Source organism: Aulonocara stuartgranti (genome assembly GCF_965226115.1).
Source record: "Aulonocara stuartgranti genome assembly, chromosome: 11".
NCBI classification, from domain to species: domain Eukaryota; kingdom Metazoa; phylum Chordata; class Actinopteri; order Cichliformes; family Cichlidae; genus Aulonocara; species Aulonocara stuartgranti.
The window spans coordinates 31008687-31021837 of NC_138947.1; the positions used below are offsets into that span (position 1 = coordinate 31008687).

Genomic DNA, 13151 nt, shown 5'->3' on the forward strand with positions numbered 1-13151 from the left:
AAGTAAGAACAGAAAGTAAGGACCTATACGATTAAGAGTTCATCCTGATACCTCGAGCTGAGGTCTCATCATCAGCTACAAGGACACTTGGAGAGAACATCACTGGCCAAGATCAACACCCTAGTTTATGTTTTCACCACCTGGCTACTATTTTTTCAGTGTTACCTGTGGTTTGCACCCTAAGGTAGACCAATGATGATCTGATTTCTCTCTCTAGGACAGAGCACTGCTCTTCTATCTACTTTAGTCTTTAGTTGTCCTTCAGGGCTTATGGCGTTACTGGGCCTCACAAGTTTATATAGATTTTTTAACAATGAAAAAGATGATTTGACCACCCTTAATAATTCTGCAGTCACATACCTAGAAGCAGAGATATTAAATGCAAATGAAACACAGAAGTTTTCTCCTTAATTTCTCATAAACTAACAACAAACCACGAAACTCTCCCTGCTCGTGACAAGTGGATAAACCCAGAATCTTAGTTTCATCCTTTTTCTATCAGGACCGGCTCATCATAGCATGATGTCGACTCCATTTTTTTCGCAGTGCGTTTTTTTCCGTATGAATTCTTCTCAAAATTTAAATAGTTTTGTAAATCTGAAATTACTTCAAGGTATTAAAAAGCACATCTCATTCCTGTATCAAAAAATGCCCAGCTGTCAGCGGTTGTCATGACATCAGGACACTAACCACAATTTCGCTGCTGAACATGCAAAAAATGTGTAAATACCTCAGACTGGAGACAGTCTGGTATTTGCTTTGTTGGACTGTTCAGGTCTTTGTAAAGCCTAAAGTGAAATCCATTCCTTACTGAGAAAATGAAAGCACATTTTGAACTTGTTTCATTTGTTAAAGGTATTAGTTTTAGAGGCAGGGGAGCCAGAGCAGTGGCAGTGCAAACATTAGGATTAACACACACCCAGGGCTTACGACAGTTTCAACCATAGCACTATCTGACACTTGAAATAATCCTACAGGGTGTCCGCACTGTAATCTGAATGATATCTCTGTTGTTGTGACTGACTGCTAGCTTACTGTAAGTAGCTAATGAAACCATTCACAAAGAGTAAATATTTAAAAAGATTATCATGTCATTATTGTGGACAAGAAGCCATTATTTGTACGTACAGCCACATATTTCTCTTCATAAGTAACTCGCTAATTGAATGATTGGTTGTGTTCCAGAAAATCTGCATTTGCTCAAGTCTCAGATTTAATCAACTGCAAACAATATTCACAAACTAACTCCACCCAAAGTAATCACTTTGTGTGAGTACGCTCATTTAAAACACGTTTGAAATTAAATTTATTTATCATTTATTTCCACTCAACAAGCGGATTCCACAACATATATAAATACCAAATAAAAAAATAGATACCAAATTCTATTCACCTGCTACTCTATAAACAAGTAAATACATCCACATACAAAACATGTGCAAGTGTGTGATGATGAAATAAAAACAACAACAGCAGTATTAGAGTGCAGTTACTCACCTCTGTTGTTGTGCAAGGGCTGTATTTACCTGCAGATTAAAAAAAGAAAGCACTGTTATCATGAGCAGCAAAGAAGCATGAGGTACTCGAACTTTGATGCATAAATGAAAGGTAGCATATTATTCAGCTACAAATCCCGGTTCAGCTACAAAAGTTCTTTTTCTAGGAATAAAACAGCACTGACAGGACTTCCAACCAACTACGAAAACTGATTTACGTCTTTAATATCAAGGATGAGAAATTCTCAGAGAACATAATATTACTGGTGCAGTGGTGTAGTTGTTAGTGCTCTTATCTCACAGTGCTTCATCCATCCATCTATCCATCCATCCATCCATCCATCCATCCATCCATCCATCCATCATCCATCCATCCATCCATCCGTCCATCCATCCATCCATCCATCCATCCATCCATCCATCCATCCATCTTCTTCCACTTTATCCGGGGCCGGGTCGCGGGGGCAGCAGCCTAAGCAGAGAAGCCCAGACCTCCCTCTCCCCAGCTACCTCCTCTAGCTTATCCGGGGGAACACCAAGGCATTCCCAGGCCAGCCGAGAGATATAATCTCTCCAGCGTGTCCTGGGTTTGCCCCAGGGCCTCCTCCCGGTGGGACATGTCCGGAACACCTCACCCAGGAGGCATCCTTGTCAGATGCCACAAACTACCTCAGCTAGCTCCTTTCGATGTGGAGGAGCAGCAGCTCTATTCTGAGCTCTTCCCGGATGGCAGAACTTCTCACCCTATCTCTAAGGGAGAGGCCATCCACCCTTTGGAGGAAGCTCATTTCCGCCGCTTGTATCCGTGATCTTCCACATTCTGATGCTTAGTTTGAACTTCAGCAGGCTGTCTTGACCATATCTACATGTCTAAATACTTTAGATTGCTGACCAGTGATTGACTGATTAGATACGTGCATTACAGTTTTCTCCATCCCTATGGACTGGCAAACTGTCCAAGCATCAGGTGAGATGAGATGTTAGTCTGCTTGACAATAATATTAATTCATCTGTCTTACTCTTATTTGTTGTATAGATTTGGGGCATAATAATCACCAGTGTTATTGTTTCAGATGTCACATTTTACAGTAGAGTAAAGTATCATCACAGGATTTTTAATATGTAGCACTTGGGACTTATATGCAGTTCCTCTGTGGTCAAGCACCTCCTATTTATCAGTGATAACAAGTTTGATTTCTCAATAAACTGATTTTGGCCCTCTTTGTTCTTGCCATCATTATGCAAGCTGGAATCAATTTCAACAAAATCTCTAAGCTGTAACTTATTTATCACTTTGAGTATCATGACCAGTGACGACAAAATTCTCCAGTCGAGAACCCGCGTTGGATGAATGCGCTCCCTTCAAAAGGAAGAATGTAGCATTTCTCCCGGCTACATCAGCAGAGCTTTTACATCATGAGTAAACAGCCTGTAAACAGATGACCCTCTAAACAAACCCCTGTTTTGTATTGTAATACGCAGGAATGCAACATCATGGCACCACTGACATCAGCCCACAACTTTAACTCGCATCAGTAGATTTGAATGCCGTGCTGCTGAGGTGAAGATGTGTCAACTGCATCTAAAATGAGCAGACAATCAAATGTGCCTTCAAGATGAATCAGTCAAGGAGAGTACTGGCATGAAATTCCATCTATTTCTAACAGGCATGAGCAAAAACATTTACAGTCATTGAGATGTAATAAAAAGTGTCAGGTGGCCTGGTTAAATGCTGTATTACATAGCAGACATGATGTGGGTTAAACGGCAACAGAGTCTAAAACAAACTGTGTTAGGATTTAACTTGAAGCCATGTTAGCAGATGATAGCTTCAAAAGTCCTTAACCTTTAAAACCTTTACCACACATTTATCTCATTATTTACATGAATTGCTTTGATTATCAAGCTTGTGCATTAGGAAGACAAAAGCACAGCACTTAGTAAAACAGTTTAGCTCTATTAATCAATAAACATGCAAACACATTCTCAAAATTACAGAATATAATGGATAACTGAATGAAAATCCCAACTATGACTCCAAACAGTAGAAGTTGAGTAGAAGTAGAATGCTGAATACTGTATAGCCTACATTAACCATTTAAAACCGTTTAACAACTGTTACATAATAATATTTATGCGATTGCACTCGATAAGTTCAAAATCCGTTCATATGAAAGCATTTGGTGTGTTATGTATGTAGGCGGAGCCAATAAAGCAGTCTGGGGATCATCTGAAGAACCATAGGGGTATATATTTAAAAAAAATAACCCTCTACTTTTCTCTGACAAACTTAAAAAATAGTACAAGAACAAACAAATCCAAAAAACATATTGATATGCAGCCACTATTTGCAGCATGATGTCACAGTACACAGGCAACAGAGGAATAAAGGCTAGGATGACTCCCCTCTCCAGTGGTTGCATCCATGTTCCTAAAAATAACCCATTCATTCTATAACCATATAGACATACAGGCCAAAACCAGCATGAGCATCACAGCTGAGCCTCTCAGATTTGCTCAAAGACAAAGCAGGATGTGAAATGTATTGAATCAAAGGCCATAACACTGACTCAGCAGGGTTGTGTAACAGTGTGTGTACGTCGGAGCTGAGTTGAGAGCACTTCCCTCAGGCCCTCAGGTAGTCAATTACAAAGACAGAGATGGATAGGCATTAAGTCAGTCTGCTCTGCACTCTTTGGGCAAATGTAAATATAGACGAACATGAACACACCAGCTCTTAGTCTAACAACATCAGGTGCTTAGTTTAAGCAAATGTTCACAGACGCACCCACAGAATAAGGCAATACAAATATCACATAGCATGCAGTGTCACCTGTTTTGTTTTGGTTGGATTCCAGGCTTATCCCTCAATTTAAAAGCTCGACCGTGCTAGAAAAAATATCCACAAACACTAACTCTGCCTCATGTTACACATGACCCACCATAAAGTACAATAACATCAGGATTACAACACTATAGACACACTTTAAAGGCCCGTAGGGGTAGCTTGAGAATATTACAGCGGTTTTTCAGTTGGCACACTGCTACTACTCTCTCTCTGACTCTGTTATATTTCCAGCATGGCACTAACACTGCTTTAACTCTAACTAGCTCTTTTTGTTTTATTGCCTCTCATTAATTGTAGCCAATGAATGTGGCTCCCACAGGTAGAAGTAACAACTAAATATAACCAAGGCCTAAATGAAAAAAACAAGGGTGATGTATCACTAATGGTCCCTGTTCTGCTCAGGCACAAGCAGGGCAACAGTCCACGCCTTGATCTGATCAGTGCCCGCATTTCGGCTCGTAATCACATGCTTTAATCAGATGAAGCGGGATGAACAGACTGATCTGATACGAGGTGACAAAACAGGCTGACGGGCTCTTCATAAAAATAAATAAATAAAAGAGATGAAACCACATGATGCCCACACACGTGTGTTTGCTGAGGAGGAAACAGTGAAAATGAGCGGAGACGCATGAAGCCACGTGAGGGAGAGAGCGGCGGGGGTTTGTGATGGTATGTCTTTGTGCAGATGAGATCAGGTCATGGAGCCTTAAGTACTGGTTGTTTTGGTGCTACATGATGCAGATTGTGGACTAATCCTGACATGCAAACTGAGCACCTGGTCAGGAAACACACACACACACACACACACACACACACACACACACACACACACACACACACACACACACACACACTTATGAATCTTTCACGTGTGAGCTCAAAAACATGTGCGGAGCTATTTACAGGATATTTTTGCATCGCACCTCTATAATAGTCTCACTGGGGCCCTTTCTTTTAGGTTTATTGTTAACATTATACTAGAACGTGTTGGAACAACACACGTATATTATTTAAAAGACCAGTGATGGTTTGGCCTAGATCTGAGTAGCTCTAGGCACAATAATATTTTACCTTCACAGCCCTGGTGGTCCACCCTCACAGACCCGTCCTTCTGTATCCTAACACCCCCCGGTCCGGATATCCTCCTCGGTGTAGCCGCTGATGATGCTCCGGTGGCGGCAGCGCCCCGGTGCTCCGTCGCCAGTGTTCTACAGCACTGGTAGCACACCGCCCATGCCTGTTCCTCGTTGATGGGCTGGTTATAAAGCCTCAGTATCTCCTCCAGAGACAGATCATCCGCTCCCGCTTCTTCCGGCGAGTTCATCGTGTTGTGATGCTGCTCCTCATCCCGGCGAGTCGCTGCAGCAGCATCCTTCAGCCCTCTGTTGTCCCCGCCGCATCGTCGTCCATCCATCCTTTCATTATCTCAGTGCAGGAGGCCCGATGGCGAGAACAGGTCCAGTCTCATGAGCGAGTACTGACCCGGAGGCATCGATGCTTCCCTCTTGTCTCCCCAGGTAACAGCAGCAGCAGCAGCAGCCAGTCAATCAGCACAGCACTGGATCTGGATCTTTCCCCGCCCGCCTGATGTTCAGGCTTTGCTACCAGCAGTCATAAGATACGGTGTGTTTATGCGATTAAGCCCGGCTCGGTGTGTGTGGGTTTGTCTCACATCGCAATTCAGCAAGCTAGGCTCAGTCATTTGTCACATGATCTCTCTCTCTCTCTCTCTCTCTCTCTCTCTCTCTCTCGCTTTCTTTTTCTCTCAAAGTCCTGAGTGTGGACTGGCATCAAGTTAAAGAACTGTGGCCCCTGTAACACAGTGAGTTGTTTGGTATTTTGAGTAATCGCAAAGGGTCTGCAATATAAACTAATGTCTGCTCTCCGTTATTACCTGTTCACACGTGTTCACATGTGTCCCTGTAGAATCTGAGGTCTAATAGTCCTTTCTGAAGTTGGTCTCTGTGACTGATGTAAACATAAAATGTACCTACTCTGCTCGTTTACTGCTGCTTTCTTAATATCCTTTTTGGAGTAGACTCCCAGTTCATAACTTTCTTCTGTTTGGCCTGAACAGAACGTTTGAACGCATATCTGCCATTTCCCCCCCAGCTATTTATACATCTAACAGTGTATAAATAGCAGTGCTTTTATACACCATTTATACAACAGTTTAAAAGGGGAAAACTGAAATGCAGAAATGCAGGTGGAGAGTGAGTCTGTCATGGGCACTAGGTTTTATGCCTAAGTTTTGAATTGTTGCTGATTGTTTGGTGTTTATGGTGTTTTGTTTTCTAGTTGATATTCCCTGTTTGGTTCACCATGTTTATATAGATGGGTTTTCTTTTAAATTCTGTCCCTTTTTGCTGTCTAGTTTCATTTTGTACCTAATTCCACGAGTTTTGTGATATCCTTTCTCCCCTGTATTTTCCCACTTTTAAGGTTTTGTTGTTTCTTTCAATGCCATTTCCTCATGTTATGTTTACTTTTTTATCCAAGTTCCCTGTTTAATTATTGCCATTCATTTCCTGTTTTAGTTTGCTAGTTAGTTGTCTCCTGTGTTTGGTATTTACTTTGTCACCTGCTATTTGAATTGTGTGCACCATTCTTCAGTGTGTGTGTGTGTGTGTGTGTGTGTGTGTATAAGCCCACTCAGTCCTTTAACAGTGCTTCTCTTTATCCTTTTAGTGTGTCTAGCATGGCTTAGTTCCTTTTATTTCTACTTCTAACCAAAAAGGTGGATAATGTCAGCAGTTAAGGAACATTTTGACATGCTATCGCCTACTAATAACATTAATCATTCTCAGAGAGGATGGGTAGATGTGTGTGTGTGTGTGTCTGTTTGTGTATTTATATTAAACATACACATATGGGTATTCTACAAGTGATACATCATTACATATCCACTCGAGTCCACATGTATTATCAGAGCAGGGCTGCTGTAAATCGAATGAGCAGCAGGTGTCAGTACTGTGCTGTTGAACCGGGCTTCATGTGATCTGCCCTTTGGTGAAGCAATTGGCTGGAAAGATTCAACACCTTCATTCAAACATAAGTCTTTGTTTCCCTTTCGAAGTGTATCCACTGCTCTTATTTTAGTTGGATTAGCAGTCTATGATTACCGTCTTATAGTTATTTGTCTAAAAGGCCCTACTTTTAGCTGTTGTGTATCATCTCAGGTCTTTTTCTGATTAGCCCTCTCATTAGAATCGAACAGGCACTTGCACTTCTAGGTTGCGCTAGACTGTTTACTGCTCCCTTCACTATGGCTTACTTCATGCAGTGGCAGTTTTTGATATGGGCGACATGGGTTATTGATCAAGGTGGCATCATGGTGGGCATTAACAAAACAAGTTGCTCGCACCCATGCTGCCTTGACATCAAGCCAGCGCATTTTGGGGATTGCATGGCACCGATCGGTTTTCTAATAAGAGCTCCCTCCATTTGCGAGGAGCTCTTGCCGTGCAGGGAGGAGAGGGGCGAAGCGGCCAGGGATTCTCTGGGTGGCCGAAGTGGCATCTAAAAACCAGCTTGCAAAATAAAAGGAAATAAAAACAAACCACCAAATACAAAAATAACAGACATTATGATATAGACTTATAATTGGCACCGATGTGTTTTCTAAATTCTATCACACACATATACGCGAAAAGTAAATGTGAGATCCCTCGGTGCGCCTTCTTGCTACTGCTGTGCTTAAGTCTCACACACAACCTGCCAAAAGGGGAGGGGGCGGGCTGCTTCCAAATAGAGCACATTTCATTCATAATATTCAAATGGAAGATGGACAAGAAAAGGTCAAAGCCAGCAGGTCCTCAGTTTAGAAAAAAAGAAAAGAAGAGAAGGAAAAACGAGCAAAAGATAGAGTTAAGCAGATGTGTCATTGGATAATGGCACTTATTATGCATCCTGAAACAAGAGAATATTCATTAGTAGGGATAGTGATAAATTTCTGTTTACCTTTAGCCACTTGGCTATCATAGTAAAACAGTAAACTGACAGTAGCCACTGAGATGTGGCTTATTGAATCTTTTGGACTGTGTTCAGCATAATATTAATTAGCCATTAATTGGAAGAGGTGTGTTGTTGATGTGTCTCCTATTCTCAATATATCACAAATTATAATTGTAATGTCTTTTAGCTGTTTGCATATGATTAAATATTGTTATTATTATCCAATGCTTTGTGTGTTCATTTAATACTACTGATACACATATCAAAGTATATTTATAACACAACACAAGAACAGTGATTATATGAGCAAGAATGATCACTACTGTCATTATTTATTGACATTCCTAAAAAAGTTGAAAGACAGAAAGAAACTATTAGAGAGACTGTTTAGCATAGTAACATCATGATAATTATATAACATTCACATATAATAATAATGAATAGAGTGAACTGTAGGAATGCCAAATATTTAATATAAAATGTAAATGTTTACATAATATTGGTAAGAACTCAGTGGTGAGCTCATAATAAGATATTAACAAAACAAAATGATTATTAATAACTAGAAATGAATGGTAGACTTTGTGAGTTAGTTAAAGTAAAATAATCCATCCATCTTCATCCACTTTTCCAGGGCTGGATAAGTAGTACAGAATACAGTAACCAAAATACATCATATACAGCCTTATACCTCAGTAATCAAATCTGACTTCTCTCTGCTCTGCCTGGTGTTCACTGACTTCATGTCACTGGGAGAGCGTGTCTCCTCTTCTTGGAAGGCACTCTCCAGCACATTCAGGATGGATTTTCGTATTTCAGCCTTAAAATCTTGTCTCAAGAAGACATACAGCAGTGGATTCAAGCAGCAGTGAAGAATGACCAAATTCTCGGAGACATACAACACAATTCGGAAGGCATAGTGAAATGTTTCATTTGGTGGAATAAATACCACCAGCTGAATTAGATCAATGATGTAATAGGGCCCCCAGCACAGAAAAAAAGTGACGATAATGGAAGCAATAACTTTAAAGGGGCGACTTGATTGGCTGGCCAGGTTGCGGTTTGTCCTGAGACGATGGATGATGACAGCATAACAAGCGACAATGACAGTGAAGGGGACTGCAAATCCTAAAAGGAAGTGGGTGATTGAAATGGTATGAAAGACAGATGGTGTTGCATATTTAAAATCCTCAACACTGCTGAAGCAGTAAGTTGTGTTTTTAGACACTTCCTCTGTGTGCATGAAAAAAAAAATTGAATGTTGACAATCAAAGCCAACACCCAAACACACAGACTCACATAGAATGCGTTGCGTACATTTCGGTGGTTCTGAGTCCAGACAGGACACACCACAGACATGCACCTGTCCACACTGATCACCACCAGAATGTAGACACTGGCAAACATGTTCAGAGAGATTGTAGTGGCGTCCAGCTTGCACATGAAATTACCGAAAGGCCAGTGAAACCGCAAAGCCAGGAATGTTACACTAAAGGGCAGAAATGCTGCAAAGATGAAGTCAGCCACAGCAAGGTTGAGGTACCAAACTGTGTTAACAGTTTTCTTCATCCTGAACCCGGTCACCCAGATAACCAGTCCATTCCCGAGCAGACCGAGGAGAGAGACCAGGGAGAAAACAGCGATAGATATGATGTTGAAAGACTGACGCAAGTTATCCAAAGACTCATCTACATCAGGTGCGGCACTTGTATTGCTTGGACTGAAATTTTCTGGGGTCATTGCAATCATTGCTTTGAGACCTGCAGCAACAGAACAAAAACAAAACAAGTGAACAAGTGTGTTTTAAATTTCTGCTTGAGTCTAGTACAGCTGAAGTTATGACACAAATGAAGACTGTCCATATCAGACCTTAGAGTTAAATCAACATAAACAGTAATGAATTCACTTACAGATTTAAACGTTAAGGCAGATTAAGGTCTAGATTTCAGGTGAGCCAAGAAGTAATTGAAGAAATTTAAGAGCAGTCATGAAAAAAAGAGGTATACCAACTAATTTATTATTAGCAATTTGTTATAAGATTGCATATCTCAAACTAAATTATAATTATGATACAGGGCTTACAAAAAAAAAGTAATGGGGATGACTGGGACATGCTTGTTTTTAACTCAAGTTATCAATAAAAGGTGCAGGAAAATAATCAGTGGTGTAAATAAACAAAAATCCATAGATGATGGATTTTCATGAAGCAGCATGACACAAATGAATCACCATCTGTTCTTGTAATGAACTGTAATGACCTTTGTGTTTGGTTTGAATACACCTTAAACGGTACACCTGCATTTTTTCAACTATTAGGCAGAAAAACATACACTGTCACTCTCTGAGAGTTTGTAGACAAGTTATAACTATGAAAGAAATGCAGTACTTTATTAGTACCCAATTCTATGTCACTGTAAGATAGTCTGACTCAAGTGATAAGGAAAGTGGAATGAGCAATATATTTACAGTGACCTCCATCACATGTGAAACTTGCTAAAACCCTTCATAATTAACTCAATTAACAAAAATCAAACGCACATGGATTCAGTGACACAGCTTACCTTTCCTTCCTCCTCTGAATCAGAGACTGACTATATATAGGGCTATCAATTTCCCTTCAAGTAGCCACTACCACTAGCTTGAGCTGAGGAATCTAAAACTAAAACTAAATGGCTCTATCTAAGAAAAAATATTCAACAAATCCCTTTGTATCATGAAACAAACAAAAGGAAGCATTCCTATGGTAAAAGAAACCCCTCCTCTTGGTTTAACCTGCTCATGTCAAATATGACATCATCAGTACTTTAAAAAGCAGGAAATGCTGCTCAGACCTTTCTGGTAGCTCATTACCCATACTGTCCAGTTGTTGTTGTTGTTTTTGGTTTTTTTTAAACTGTATTCAAACAAGTCAATACTATAAATGGCTTCAAGTGCTCATTCAGGCCTTTTAGAAGCCAGACACCCAGACACTGAGCCATGGCTCTATGCTACATGCACACAGTCCTGCATATTCACTTTTTCCAGATGTGCTTGGATTTAAAAAAATTCCCTTCTCTCTGTGTACCTGGCCTGTACCACTACACTTGTCTTTGGAATGTCTGCCTTCCTGCCTTTTTTCACAAAATGGTATGAGTCTGTTCTGTCTTTGTATGTGAATGGTTGCATGATTTGCTTATCAAAATAAATACCCGTCCCTGCCTGCATGGTTTCAGCAGTCCCACATACAAACTGGCCATTAATAATTGACATGAAATAATCTCATGGGCTGGATGCTGTCTTGTTTCTTTATGTTGTTGGGGGTTCTCAAGAATGACACCATTACTTGAAGAGAAGGTATTTGTAAATGTAAAACAACGCTTTGCCATCACATTCTGCCCAGAGGTAACTCCCTCTAGCTCTCTAGCTCCCCCTACAGTCTAGGAGTATTAACAACATAAAACATGATACTTTGCTGTTATCATTACAGATGTAATTGTATATAGCCGGCTTGCAGTTCGTTTGACACACCTGTGTTTCAACGAAGCCTGACAGACTACTTAAAAAAATTAAAACAAAACAAAAAACTACATCCTAATCTCAAAATATAAAGACACCTTAAATGGTAGAGGAGGTACATTGTAGTCTTTGAAGAAGCGCAATACCTTGGTCATTTTGGACCTTTGCATTGTATGCGCTTAATTCACATAAAAACAGACAGACATTTTTGATGTTACAGCCCAAACAATTTTTTTTAACAAAAGCTGAACTATTTTAATACAAACATTCGCTTATATTTATTTCACTCACCACGATTTTGCATAAATTCTCCTCATTAGGTAGACATAGTATGTAACTAAAACCACTTTCTAAATTTGGTTTAAATGCACCATAACAGATAATATCTGGAGTTTTACAGCAAGTACATACCGCACTGCCACTGTCTGAGGCTTTTTAGACAAGTTGTATTTATGACAGAAAAAAACAGTGAAGTCCTCACATCAGTGCTCTCAAGCAGTTTAGCTAATTTACCCAATATTAGTTAATTAGCTTATTTTACAAGATTAGTGTTTTCCTGAATAGAAAATAACCATGGATTTTATGGTTGTACAAAATAACAAGATTGCATACCTTTGGTGAAGTGCTCCTGTTTGGCTGTTGATGAATACAGAAAAATGACTGATCAAACTGACTGGTTAATATAACTCAGACTAATCAGGGGAGGATCTACTGTGGTGGCATGTGTCGTCATAAAATAATCTTTCTAATATATTGCATAATACCCCCCCCCCCCCCCCCCCCCGCACTTAATTTAAAAATGGTTCAGCCCGTTGCTTCCAACTGCTTTATTTGTTTTTAGTAGCAACTAATACCTATAACTGTGCCAGAGGACAATTTGAATCGATACCATGGGCAATTCAGATTGTCTTGACTTCTTCGTTATATAGCTTGTATTTAGATAGCTTATACCTCATAATTGGCGTTTTGTTGTTTTGTTTTTCCATTTGAAATGTTAATATTCTTGTTTTGATTGTAAGCTTTGATTCCTGTGTGTCTATTTTATCGTTATTCTAGTGTTGTATCTTAATTTTTATGATATTTCTTGCTTTGGTTTACGTCAGGTGTTATTATTCCCAGCAATAGTCACCTAAGTGTTCCTGTTTGTGCCTCTTTTTGTTTAATTTCTGTATCAACATCTTGACATCTTAGTGTCGTTTACAATATCTCTGACGTCCTGGGTTTCTCTCTTTTTTTTTTTCTGTTTTAATTTTTAATTTTTTTAATGTCAGTGTCAATGTTTTCACCTTTTGTTTGTTGTGCTTGTTCTCCACAGAAAACTCTTAGTGTATTTATAGTCGAGTCTATACTGTGTC

General features: G+C 39.8%; 2 protein-coding genes across 5 annotated transcripts in view; both read right to left on the minus strand.

The window, feature by feature from the left end:
* The window catches only part of LOC309716714 (protein spire homolog 1-like), a 36905-nt gene extending 30904 nt beyond the window's left edge, over positions 1-6001 (minus strand). For all 4 annotated transcript variants that reach the window (XM_082550687.1, XM_082550685.1, XM_082550686.1 and 1 more), the window contains exons 1-2: positions 5419-6001; positions 1498-1526 (exon numbers count right to left, since the gene is read on the minus strand). In XM_082550687.1, coding sequence (XP_082406813.1) covers positions 1498-1526; positions 5419-5761 — 372 coding nt within the window. In that variant the 5' untranslated portion in view covers positions 5762-6001. The remainder of the gene's footprint in view (positions 1-1497; positions 1527-5418) is intronic.
* Positions 6002-8763: 2762 nt separating this feature from the next.
* LOC309717032 (chemerin-like receptor 1) lies at positions 8764-12505 on the minus strand. Its single transcript, XM_082551241.1, is given in 3 exon segments — positions 8764-9555; positions 9558-10061; positions 12409-12505. Coding segments are annotated over 2 exon segments (1062 nt in total). The 5' UTR covers positions 10051-10061; positions 12409-12505; the 3' UTR covers positions 8764-8986.
* Positions 12506-13151: the final 646 nt, after the last annotated feature.